Below are 11,491 nucleotides of genomic sequence, written 5' to 3' on the forward strand. Positions count from 1 at the left end.
GATGGATGAGACTAGTTTATTGATATAGCTTCGATAATCAAAATCAACATTTTAAGGCACATATTTATCATGATCAATCAAATCTGTTAATAAATAAAATATTACTATCCCCTTTTTTTTTCCCTAAGTGCTATTGATCTTTTAGGAATAATAATTATTTATCACTATCTTTCGTTGTTGTCTAAGTATTGACAATCGTCAAATACGTCAAAATTATTAAGAAATTAAGGAATGTGTTTGTTTCCTCAAAATAAATTATTTAAAAAATTATTGTTTACATCACACACAAAATTATACAAACCAAAAATATTTTTCATTGATCATAAAAATTATTTAGATATGAATTGTCATCAGCAATGATAACATTTTAATCAACTAACTATAATAAATGATACGGGTGAGCATTTTTCTAAAAAGTATTTTCAAATCATCCATTTTCTTTTCTTTGGTCGAGAAATTATTCGTTTTCTTAACGTGAACAAAAACAAAACGAAACTTCGAACCTAACCAAAAACGAGCTGAAGGAATTTACCAAAAAATAATAATAATGAGCTGAAGGAGAGAAGAAAGAGAGAGGGAGAACGAGCTGGTCAACCTTCAGTTCAGTCGGCAATGGCGACGGCAACGGCTTGAAGCTGCCCGATTCTCCTTCACAGAGATAGACAGAGAGAGAGAGAGAGAGAGAGAGAGAGAGGAGACGGCCGCGATCTCAGAGCAGAAATGAGCAACCGGCCCCGATCGCACGCGATCGTGTCCCACTTCGTCTCGGTGCACCCCCACGAGACCTCCTCTCTCCTCCACGCTTCCTCCTGCTTCTTCTTCGTAAGTCCCTCCCATTCCCTCACCGCCGGCGACCGATTTCCCGTCGCCTCGCGCGTCTTCGCTCGACGCGTTATCATTGCCTGCGAGTGCGCGCGCTGATTATTGATGTCGCTGCAGATCCTGAGCGCCTACTTCATGGTGCTCCCGCTGCGCGACGACGGCGCGATCTCTCTTGGACTGTCGAACCTCCCCGGCCTCTTCGTCGGATCGTTGCTGCTCACTCTGGTCGCCGCCCCTGTCTCGACGCTCATCTTCTCTTCGCCTAACCTCTCTAAAGGCAAGGTGTTGTATATCCTTCTTCCGTACCAGCCTTCCCGCGATCCTTCCTTCTCTTCGCTTGGCATCGGTAATTTGCGCCGGTTCGCGCTGTTTGATGGTGCAATGAACGACGTGAGAGAGTCGTTACGGGAGATCATGCGTGTGCGTGTCGTGATTCTTTTGTAGCTTCGTGGAGATAGGGATTCGAATCAACGAAATGGGATTGCTATTTTTGGACTCGATTCTGGCGATCGGCTTGGACTCTTTTTCTTTTCTTGTTCCATTTAATCGCCATGTCTATTCCTTCTAGTTAGGATTGGCATTCTTCTTTAGGTAGCTATTTTAAATGTGTTCGAATTTTTTCGCTCTTAGGTATATGGTCTTGTAATCAGGTTCTTTTTTGAAATTTCAGGCTCTGGTTTTGATTCACAGGTTCTTCAGCATAACACTTGTCATATTCTTCACTCTATGGCAATTTTCCTCGCCCGGGTTTTCACTATACGTATGGAAGGTACGAGAGAGAATTCTGAGTGGTAGTATTTTCCATCGGGAGAAGATTCTGATACGATCTTCTGTTTGTTAAATCTGATTTGAGGCTAGCCTTTTGTTTTTGTTCTCTAGGGGCCTGTTGCTTTGTCTTCCGCAACAGATGAGGAGGCAGGCGTTGACATCAATCACGCCACTCCTTCATCTCACGCAGGTGGGAAGGAATATGGATGGTTTTACGTGTCAGTTCGAGTGGGATTGTTCCTTTGGGTATGATATATATCCAATTTATGTACCTACATTCGGAAACAAACCAGCTATTGCTCATTTTGGACATTTTGGTCATTGACAGTCAAGTGGAATTCTAATCGACGGATTTTGCCTTTGCAGGTTGCTTTGCTTAATCTCATCACTATTTCATCAACTTGGGCTAGAGTGATTGATGTGATGGACAGTGAGGTTTGTGTGTTGCCATGTGTTATGTCATTAAGTAACTAGTATAAACTCTATCATTCTCACTTGATTCTGTATCCAGTCAGGTTCAAGACTCTTCGGTTTCATTGGTGCGGGTGCTACGCTAGGCCAGCTGTTTGGTTCTGTGTTTGCCACGCTAATGGCCTGGTTGGGTCCGTGTATGTATCTCCCTACTTCACACTCTAAAGTTTTGTCCTATTTCTCTTTCTCCCTTCAGTTGTGAATATCGGACTCTTTCGACTTCAGTGTTGCTTCTCTTTGCTGCCCTTTTTCTGGAACTTGCTGCACAATCGTCAAAAGGGATCAACCAAGATTTATCTCATATTCCTGAAGAGTTATCTCCCATCAGGTTAGGTGGATTTTATGTACTTCCATTTTTCATATGAACTGCAGAAAACATTAAATGTGGAATGCTTGCTGCCATGGGGTCGGTCTTTTTTAGAAACCTTGTGCTTGCATGTGGAGCATTGCTAGGCACTACTGTAGGCACAAAACGATTACATGTTTGAAATTGAGCAGCTGTGATTTCCTCATAGTGCTGAAGATAATTTAATCTTCAAGTAACATTTGGAAATCCTTTATAGTTTGTGAAGTGGATCATGGAGTCTTTAATGAATGGTTCGTGAATAAATTTAAGAGGCTGGGTTAACTTTCTCATTGAACTTATTGTGGCCTTGTCTCATCGTATGGGATTATTACCTTCCTCCTTAAATGTCAATCATTACTCTGTCTGCCAAATTCAGATGATGAGTCTCTTTCTGATATATGTGAGATTTGAAAGGAAGATAGCTTTGGTAAGACAAGTTGGAATACATATAGGTGAATTTCCACTTGATGTTCAGATTTGTCCCTACCATGATTCGTTTGGTTTCAAGTCACATATCCCAAGCCCATGTTCCAGCAATAGTGAGCTTAGACTACGAGAGTCAAACTTTCTGAAATGAAACCCAACCATTTTGGCTTGATTTTCTGGCAATCGTGAGCTTAGTTTTCTTATGTTGGATTACCATGATTATGCAGCCTTTCTCTTGACTTGTTGGGCAGACAAACTTTGTGCTAAGCTTTGTTAATCCTTTTCTTTTAGACAAATTGATGCTGATCAACAAAATGACTCTGATGGGAAGACCGAACCTGCTGTTTCTTCTCCCACATCAGCTACTTCAGCGGTGAAGCCTCAGCTTTGTGCAATTTTAGATGGACTCTGGCTTATTTTATCCTCCACATATCTATTACATGTCTCTTTATTTCTCTGGCTGAGTGCAGTTGTCTCATCATTCTTCTATTTTCAGGTAAGATAAGCTTATGGCTTTAAATTTGAATGTAATGTTTTTAAAATAGTCTTATGACTGCCTGCAGAATTTATACCTACTGAAGGTTTTCCTTTGAGCATTTTGTAACCAAGGTTTCCTTTGGATGTCTATTCATTTGCCTTTTCTTCCAGACATGGAGGATTTTTACTGAATTTCCATGTGCCTACAACTGCAGAAAGTTACTGTGATAGCAATGGCTGTTTCAAGCTCAACTGATCGGAGAAAATTGTTTGCCCAGATTAACAGCTTCATTGCCATCTTCATACTTGCAGGCCAACTCACATTGACGGTATTAAATTTTTAAAATTTCTGCAGTTTGGATGGATGAACATTAGGTGGTCACTTACATGGATGTTATTAATTTGTTTGGAGGGATGTGCTTAGTGGATATTGTTTTGCTTCTCTGTTCTTTTGCTTGAATGTTGGGCAGATTCATGGAGCCATCCATTTACTTTCACTGTTGTTTTGCTTGAGTGGTCGTTATGAGCAATCTCCTTTTAAAAATAGAATGTAAACTTCTGAAACAAGGGAGAACTTATTTTTGCCCTTATAAATAGACCATGGTATTTTAAGCTCCTGAAGCAATTTTTTTCCTTCAATAAGACCTTGCATCCTTGGCTATATGTGATTGCCAAGCAACTAACTTCTTCATTTAATCTGGTCTGAGTTGAAGCTTTTCTCCAACTTAAATGGAAGTGCTATTTGTACGTCAAAACTTATGCAAATTTCTCTGTATTGTGATTCTGATGCACCTTGATTTCATCTTAAAGAGATTTAAGATTTGAGGTTCTCTTTTATTTAATATTTGTTTTTGTCTAATTCATGGGACATTGCAAATTGGATCACCTTTTTTATTATATTGCATATACATTCCGTACCACTCTAATAGTTTGCTGCCTTAGGGGTGTCCTTTAAATTCTAGAGAAGCTTTATTTTGTATCTATTTTGATACTAATCTATGTCATTATTCATTTAAAACTTGCATATATTGTAGGGTGGTTGCATTCTTGCTGTTGCTGGGGTTACTGTTGCTATTATTTTTGCTCCTTTAGTTGCCTTGTTAAATGTGGTCGGTCGTGGTTGCAAATTCGATCATCTTTGTTATTAATATGTTGGTTTTGTCTAATTCATGGGACATTGCATATTGGACCATTTTATTATATTATATATACATTTCCTGCCACTCTAAATAGTTTGCAGCCTCAGGGATGTCCTTTAAATGCTAGAGAAGCTTTATTTTGTATCTATTTTGATAATAATCTATGCCATTATTCTTGATTTGGAGTTTCAAACTTGCATTTATTGTAGGGTCGCATTCTTGCTGTTGCTGGGGTTACTGTTGCTATCTGTTCTGCTCCTTTGGTTGCCTTGTTGAATGTGGCCGTGGTTGCAGTTTGGCCTACTTGGGTGGCAGTTGCAATTTCTGAGACCTTGCGAAAGGTGTTAAACTATGCCTTATTTATTATCTATATATCATCTAGAGATGTTGAATTTATCCGACCGTAATTTCTACATCTGCAATTCCTCATTTCATCCTCCTGAATTCACACTTTTTTGTAGTCTTAAATATAGAAGCATGAAAACAAAAGAGGGGTGATATAGTATCTGCAATTTCAGGTTGTCACGTATGTTGTTACAAGGCCTGGAAGAGAACTTTTGTTTACTGTAGTCTCGCAGGATGAGAAGTACAAAGCTAAGGTATGAATATTAACTCATTGATAAAGTTGTTTATCTATCGTTAAGTTTTTTATTTTGGGTAAACATAACTGCAAGTTGATTAGGATGATTTTGTCAAATCATTTAGAACTTCTGTCATGTGCATGGTACTATTGATTCGTGGTCAGACTGGTTTTGGCTTTTGGGATGATGAATGAGTCTTACTCCGTTTCATCTGAATACTGCTAGTGCTATGACATGATGATGAAGAAGAAATGCTGGGAATTACGGGAGACTTATTCCTGATATGTATAAATGCAGGTATGCATAGATGTTATTGTCCAGAGATTAGGTGATGCCACGGCAGCTGGAATGTTCAAGTTGCTTTTTGGCTCTCTCAATGGGAAAATATCAACGGTCTCCCTATATGCCTTGCCTGTACGTGGAGAACTGATTTTATGTTGGATGAGTCTTTTACTATAAACCAAAATAGCTATGCTTATTGCTGTGCGTTAATTATACCTTCTTACTTTTCTCCGTGGGCTACCTTAGGTTTGTTTACTATGGATTTTCACAGCATTCCACCTAGGGCGGCGCCAGGCACAGCTTGCACGACACAAGAGTACCATTACTTCCTAGAGCATATTTACTTCACAGCCATATCTGTATATTATGAGGAATTTTTTCATATATAAGAAAGTTCATTCACTTAGCGGAACACTTTTAACTTCTTTTGAATAGAATTTTATAGTGGTGATCATATCTCATGATGTTCGAGCTTATCTTCTCAACGGAAGCATCAGACATGCTCGGCCTCATTGTGTGCAGTGGAACAGTTGCAGGTGGTTAATCTTATCCGAATGATCTTTTATCAAATATAATGCAATTGCAACAGAATTTCTTCTCTGAGAATTCACCATGGTTTGGTGTTAGTAGAGATCAAATGTCCTTAAATATTTTCTATACCGCAGGCTCAGAATTATTGGCATTTGGCTTTTGCCAATGGAAAAGTTCTCACAGCTTTTGAGCTTCTCGAAGCAATCACATACATCATAAATCTGGAAGGAACTTTGTTGGGCTTTTTGAAATCTGATTTTGATGACTTTAATGTGGGTTTCTTGCATGTGCTGCTTCTGTATAATTTGCACTCCATTCGCTATGAAGTACATGCTTCGTTGGCACCTGCAAGTGCTTCTGTCCTTACCTGAAGCTTTCATTCAGGCTCTTGTTGTAGGCTCTTGTTTCATTAAATAACGATTTGCTCTCGAAGCAAAACAAGTACCCTAAATCTGTTGAATGGCTTAAAAGTTGAGACAAGTCTAAGCTAAACTGTGGAATACCATTGCAGGTTGCATCCTCAATGGCTGGAGCTTCGGAGCTGGCAAGTGCTCCTCGATGCATCCCACTTGCATTTTCTACTTTTCCAATCGGGACCACAGCCAGTTCAGGTTTATATTGTTGTAGGCCATGGATTCACTCTAGTGGTTTAAAAATCACGGCAGCATTGAGATACAGAACCAAATTTGACTTTCCTGAAATCACATTTCCCTCTGGTTCTGTTCACAGAAGACGGAACATTTTGCCTCACATGATGCCAATTACAAGCATGGATTAAAAACAAAAACCTCCATTGCATGGGTTACCAATCAAATATGCGTTAAATTCCTAAGCCATGCTCTCGGATTGAATTAGCAGGTACCAATCTTAAACTCTAGAAATATGAGAGCTCAAATAAACCATTTCTATTCACCGTCGAGTACGGTTCGTTGGACCTCCATTGTACTACAAAAAGGAACCGGCACCTGACATCATATCAACAGCATGCGTCGATGTTCTCAGTGTACATATAAAATTGAAAAACCATTTATATTAAACGACAATGGGTTTCAAATTCTTTTCCAACCAAGTTTTGTATAATCCTCAAGGATGCCAAGGTTTATGTGCCTGTAACAGTAAACCAACAGAGGCCATTCTTCTCTGCCTCAACTACCCTCCATAAAATTGTTCCATGCTCCGAACCTCTGATGGTATCATAGGGAAGAAGTTGTCTAGGCAAAGGTATCCAATAAGCGGACACCTACAACCAAATATCAGGGATGCGTTATAGAACAGATGTAGCCAGGAGTTAAAATGGAAAAGCACTTATAAGTAAGGAAGACTAGGGCGCACACTGAACCCAAAGAGTCTTTAAATAGTTTCTCAGATCTCAAGAGCATGATCACCTTAAGAGCATGAAGCCAAGCCTAATCAATTCAAACAAATCAAGCCATGTAAATACCTAATTTGATGCTCTTCGGATACAAAATAACGATTAGACAAACATATCACTCAGATCTTCAGTTTCACACATGCTTTAATAGCAATCTAAATGATTGATAAGAGGATCTTGCCAAATATGAATGACCAAATCCCGTGAACCAAAAACCTGACGTAGAGAATAGAATAGTTAAAACTGTCTATTATATGGACATTCAATTCCATCTCAGCGAGAAGAGAGAGCCTTGGCAAATTGACAGAAAGAAGGAAAGAGAGTCCTTACATGGGCATTCAAGTCCCACGAAGAGAACGTACACGGTCCTGAATCCAGCTTCTCTCCCAATCAGCTATACCTTCAAAAGCATATTCTGGAAGACTCTCAAAAGGCTCCTTCCCCGGATCATTCTTGGCCAGGTCATAGGTAGCTCCACGTATGGCTCTTTTATTCGGACCACAAGGTCGTTTTGCAGTCAGAAAGGCATAAGCCTTGTTCAGCTGCTCCATTGCCACAAATCATAGATTCAGATGTTACAAAAATTTAAGCAAATAGCTTAAGAGATTTAATCAACCTAAAATAGAAAACCCATCATGCGGTTTATGTTATGTATACCAGAAGTAAGTTCAGTCAAGTCACCAACTTTATGAAATGAAAGTGCCTTACCTCCTACAAGGTCAGCAGTAAAAGAAAAAGCAGCTTATCCACTTTATCTTTTTAATGCATTTCCATTCAACATAATAGCATCTTGAAGGTAATTGTAAATTGCATGCACAAGCATGACATCATTGGTAAAAGGAAGGAAGCTCAAGGACCAAAACCTAAAGAAAATCACTATACTTACTAAATTCTGCAAAAAAGTTGAATACCAGATAGGCTTAAATGGCAAGATAGTTTTTTTTTTTCCATGTCCATAATCCCACAGTTGTCAAAGAATCGATCTGAAAGCAGTAAATTAGTGCTTTGAGGAAAGAAGTATCGATGCGAGGACTCACATCCATGCCACAGAACCAGTACAAATAAGCAACTGCAACGGCAGGGGCCCTTCCAAGACCAGCTGTACAGTGCACATAAACCCTCCCTTTTCCATCTGAGATTGCCCACTCTAAAGATGACACAGCTTTGGGTAATCCACTTCTCAACGAATCTGGGTCGAAATCTCTTGCCTACAGTGCACCAAACAAAAATGAAAAGACACATTATAATGGTGATTATGAAATAGGCAGTCTATTCATTCATTAATAGAACCAAACATAGACAATTTTCTAAGGCTACAATAACTGCGAAAGAGATCTCATAGTGTTTTCATGTCATCTCCATGTTAGTGGACAACATGAATTTACTATTCTTGAATCTCAAAAATGGAATAACATTGCTTGAATTTTCCAAAGTGGAAACTTTAAACATAATATAGCTGAAGCAACATTTTCTAGAAAGAGGGCGAAATATGTTCGCTCACCGGCCTTCTCATATGCTGGATTCCAAGTTCTTGACATCTTCTCAGGATAGCCTGGAAGTCAACTCCCCAGTATTCAATGTCCCTATCTTGCTGCAAATTTAATATGTAAGCCACATTCTCTTCGTGTTTAAGATGATCAATATCTTCAGGTTTCTGAGGCTGCGAGCCCACGATCAAATTATCAGTTATCAGTGTGTAATTCATGCCTGAACACAGGATCTGACTATTAGATCATCACAATACTTCAACCAGCCACATTTAGCATCTAGTCGCTGGAAAGGAATTACTGATGTTCACAAGCATAAACACATAATAAAATGAACGTAACTCAGGTATCCGACCAAAAAGCTTAAAGCTTTTAGGATTCCCTTTTGCTCCATTGCTGATACTGATAGTTCTTTAGGCAAAGGGAGACAATTTCAATTTTTGTCAACGGACTTTAACCGAACGACGATGGTTTGTCGCTGCACATAATCTGACTTTAGCAAAAAGGCAGTCGGCCATTAGAAGGAAAACAAGTAGACCCACGAATTGTTTACACTAAAGAAACAAAACCAAGAGTAGAGTTGGGGGGGGTGATCTACAACGTGACAAAGTCAAAAGGATCATCACAGAACATGCACTACATTCATGAATCTGAACATATTTACTCATTAGAATATGCGCAGAAAAGTAATGCAGGCCATAAAGTCAACGAAAGACGGAAAAGAATCCCTTCGTCCTAGCATTCTCAATCAGCCAAAACTGACCAACCCATCGTGCTGAGACACAACTAACGAAACATAAAAACAGGAACTTTCCCAACTGCGAGATCAGCAACACTACTGTAGAACCTAAATCGATAAATATCTTGTGAAAAATACACGTACAGACCAGAAAAAAAAGGGGGGGGGAATCAACGGATTTTTACCAAGATCATGGTGATATTCATAAGGGCTCCTCATCATCCTCTTCATGGCTGTGTTATAATCCTCCGTCCTGCTTCCGGGAACAGCTGACACCCTCATTGTGGTGGGTTTCTGCCTAGGCTCCACCCCATCTTCTGATACTCCTCCACACGAGATTCTGCTCAGCTTGAAGGGATTGCTGGAACCCACGACAGCGCGCACGTGCCCGTGCTTCCTCTCCTTCATCGTAAAGATTGCATCTTTGTCGAGGGGGTACATGAGGACCAAGGAAGGGCAGCAGGTTTTGCCAATGGCCTCCATTCTCTCGCGTCTTCTTCTCTGATCCCACCACTGGGTTTGGGTACAACCTTAAAAAGGATTTCCACAGCATCCCTCGTTTGACCATAATGTCCTCGTACTTTTTGCCCATTTTGCGCGTCTATGTAAAGGACTTTTAAGGTCAATTCCCTTCTTGAATTTTCTTCCTTCTAGGTTTTGCTACGTTAGAACTCGCATTAACTTCCCGAGGGTTGGTCAAGTCGAAATGCACTCGAATTCCCAGAGTTTATTTTAGGGAAATTAATAAAAATAGCCCATGAACTTTAGCTCAATATATAATTTGACCCATAAATTTTTAATTTGTTCAATATGATCCCTGAACTTTTAATTTTTTTAATGTGGTCCTCAACTAATCTACATTGAATATTTTTATATACTTCATGCATCGGATTGAATATGTACTAAATGTTCAAAAGTTACATTAAACAAATTAAAAATTCATGGATCATATTACACATTGTGTTAAAGTTCAAAAATTATATAGAACAAATTAAAAATCTATGGACCAAATTGCACATTGAGACAAAATTTAAGGACTATTTATGTCATTATCCCGCTTATTTATTGTTTCAATTGTAAACCAAAATATTAATGTAAAGCTTTAATTATTTCATGAAAATGTTGACATTTTTTTTGGGAGAATGTTTTTGAAGAAATTATTTTTTAGGATTTTTCTTGCATTGGGTTAACATTTGAAAATGAGCTTGAAATTATTTTTCATCATTGGAAATGGAAAACTACATTTTATTTTCCTAAGTAGATATGCATTATTCGTGTGATACAAGAAATATTTAACCGCTGGAGTCTCAATCGTAGAAGACATACTTTCTCGAGCCAACCATTGGGAACTCAAGCATGGTCATGGAGGCTTAATCCTGATATTGATGGACCTTAGCTTAGGTGTTAGTGACTTGGACACGAAAGTTGAGTATCTAGGCATGACCGACCAACAGGGATCCAGGCATAGGCACCAGGGTCTTAAGCCTGTCATTGATGGATTTCGGCCTAGTCTTTATAAACCTGAGCTTGGCTTCAAGAGACTCAAGTCTTGACTTAGTAAGGGAGCCGAGAACTCAACACAACCGTTGGAGACCCAAGCACAGGAGTTCAGTATCCAAGCACAACCGCAAGGACTTGGGCATGGGCACCAAGGACTTGGGCCAAGGCTAGAGGGACCCGAACCCGGGCATGGTTGGTGAGGACCCGAGCAGAGGTGTCGCGGATTGTTCAAATTTGATGAGGACATGAGCCCATTCAGGAGATCAATAGTCCACAAGTTGTACAAGCCCGGTGTACGTAGGAGCAACTGATCTATCGGTGGCTGGTGTATTGGTGCAATCATCGGTTAATACCGCCAAATAGCAACTTCATTATCAAAACAATGAAAACAATTTCAACATAGGAACACAAATATTTCTTGGTTATATTACTTGCTTTTCACGAGAACGTTGCGGGACCACAGCCTTTTTGGAATAACGTTATCTACATGAATTTTTTATTACTTATCCTCGAATTGATAGAAAGAGTCGGCGCCCCTCAATTCGATGTA

At 39.4% G+C, this 11,491-nt stretch overlaps 2 protein-coding genes across 3 annotated transcripts; one reads left to right on the forward strand and one right to left on the reverse strand.

Annotated features, from left to right (window-relative positions):
- Positions 1 to 565: 565 nt before the first annotated feature.
- On the forward strand, positions 566 to 6,574 carry LOC104421001. Of its 2 annotated transcripts, none has more exons than XM_010032807.3 (15): positions 566 to 822; positions 940 to 1,104; positions 1,493 to 1,591; positions 1,702 to 1,836; positions 1,957 to 2,025; positions 2,102 to 2,198; positions 2,287 to 2,389; positions 3,125 to 3,329; positions 3,526 to 3,639; positions 4,659 to 4,790; positions 4,968 to 5,048; positions 5,328 to 5,444; positions 5,559 to 5,628; positions 5,748 to 5,848; positions 5,978 to 6,187. In XM_010032807.3, exons 1-14 carry the CDS (start codon positions 721 to 723, stop codon positions 5,774 to 5,776), a joined length of 1,518 nt encoding a protein of 505 aa, XP_010031109.2. In that variant the 5' UTR covers positions 566 to 720; the 3' UTR covers positions 5,777 to 5,848; positions 5,978 to 6,187. The 2 variants fall into 2 exon arrangements, with proteins under 2 accessions (XP_010031109.2, XP_010031108.2); XM_010032806.3 differs by lacking the exon at positions 5,978 to 6,187 and adding an exon at positions 6,355 to 6,574 and having other exon boundaries at positions 567 to 822.
- Positions 6,575 to 6,726: 152 nt separating this feature from the next.
- On the reverse strand, positions 6,727 to 9,955 carry LOC104421002 (phosphoglucan phosphatase LSF2, chloroplastic). Its single transcript, XM_010032809.3, has 5 exons — positions 9,627 to 9,955; positions 8,717 to 8,922; positions 8,253 to 8,423; positions 7,546 to 7,757; positions 6,727 to 7,083 (listed from the first exon to the last, which is right to left on the reverse strand). Exons 1-4 carry the CDS (start codon positions 9,922 to 9,924, stop codon positions 7,554 to 7,556), a joined length of 879 nt encoding a protein of 292 aa, XP_010031111.1. The 5' UTR covers positions 9,925 to 9,955; the 3' UTR covers positions 6,727 to 7,083; positions 7,546 to 7,553.
- Between the last annotated feature and the right edge of the window lie 1,536 nt (positions 9,956 to 11,491).

Source organism: Eucalyptus grandis, chromosome 10, assembly GCF_016545825.1.
Source record: "Eucalyptus grandis isolate ANBG69807.140 chromosome 10, ASM1654582v1, whole genome shotgun sequence".
In the NCBI taxonomy this organism is placed as follows: domain Eukaryota; kingdom Viridiplantae; phylum Streptophyta; class Magnoliopsida; order Myrtales; family Myrtaceae; genus Eucalyptus; species Eucalyptus grandis.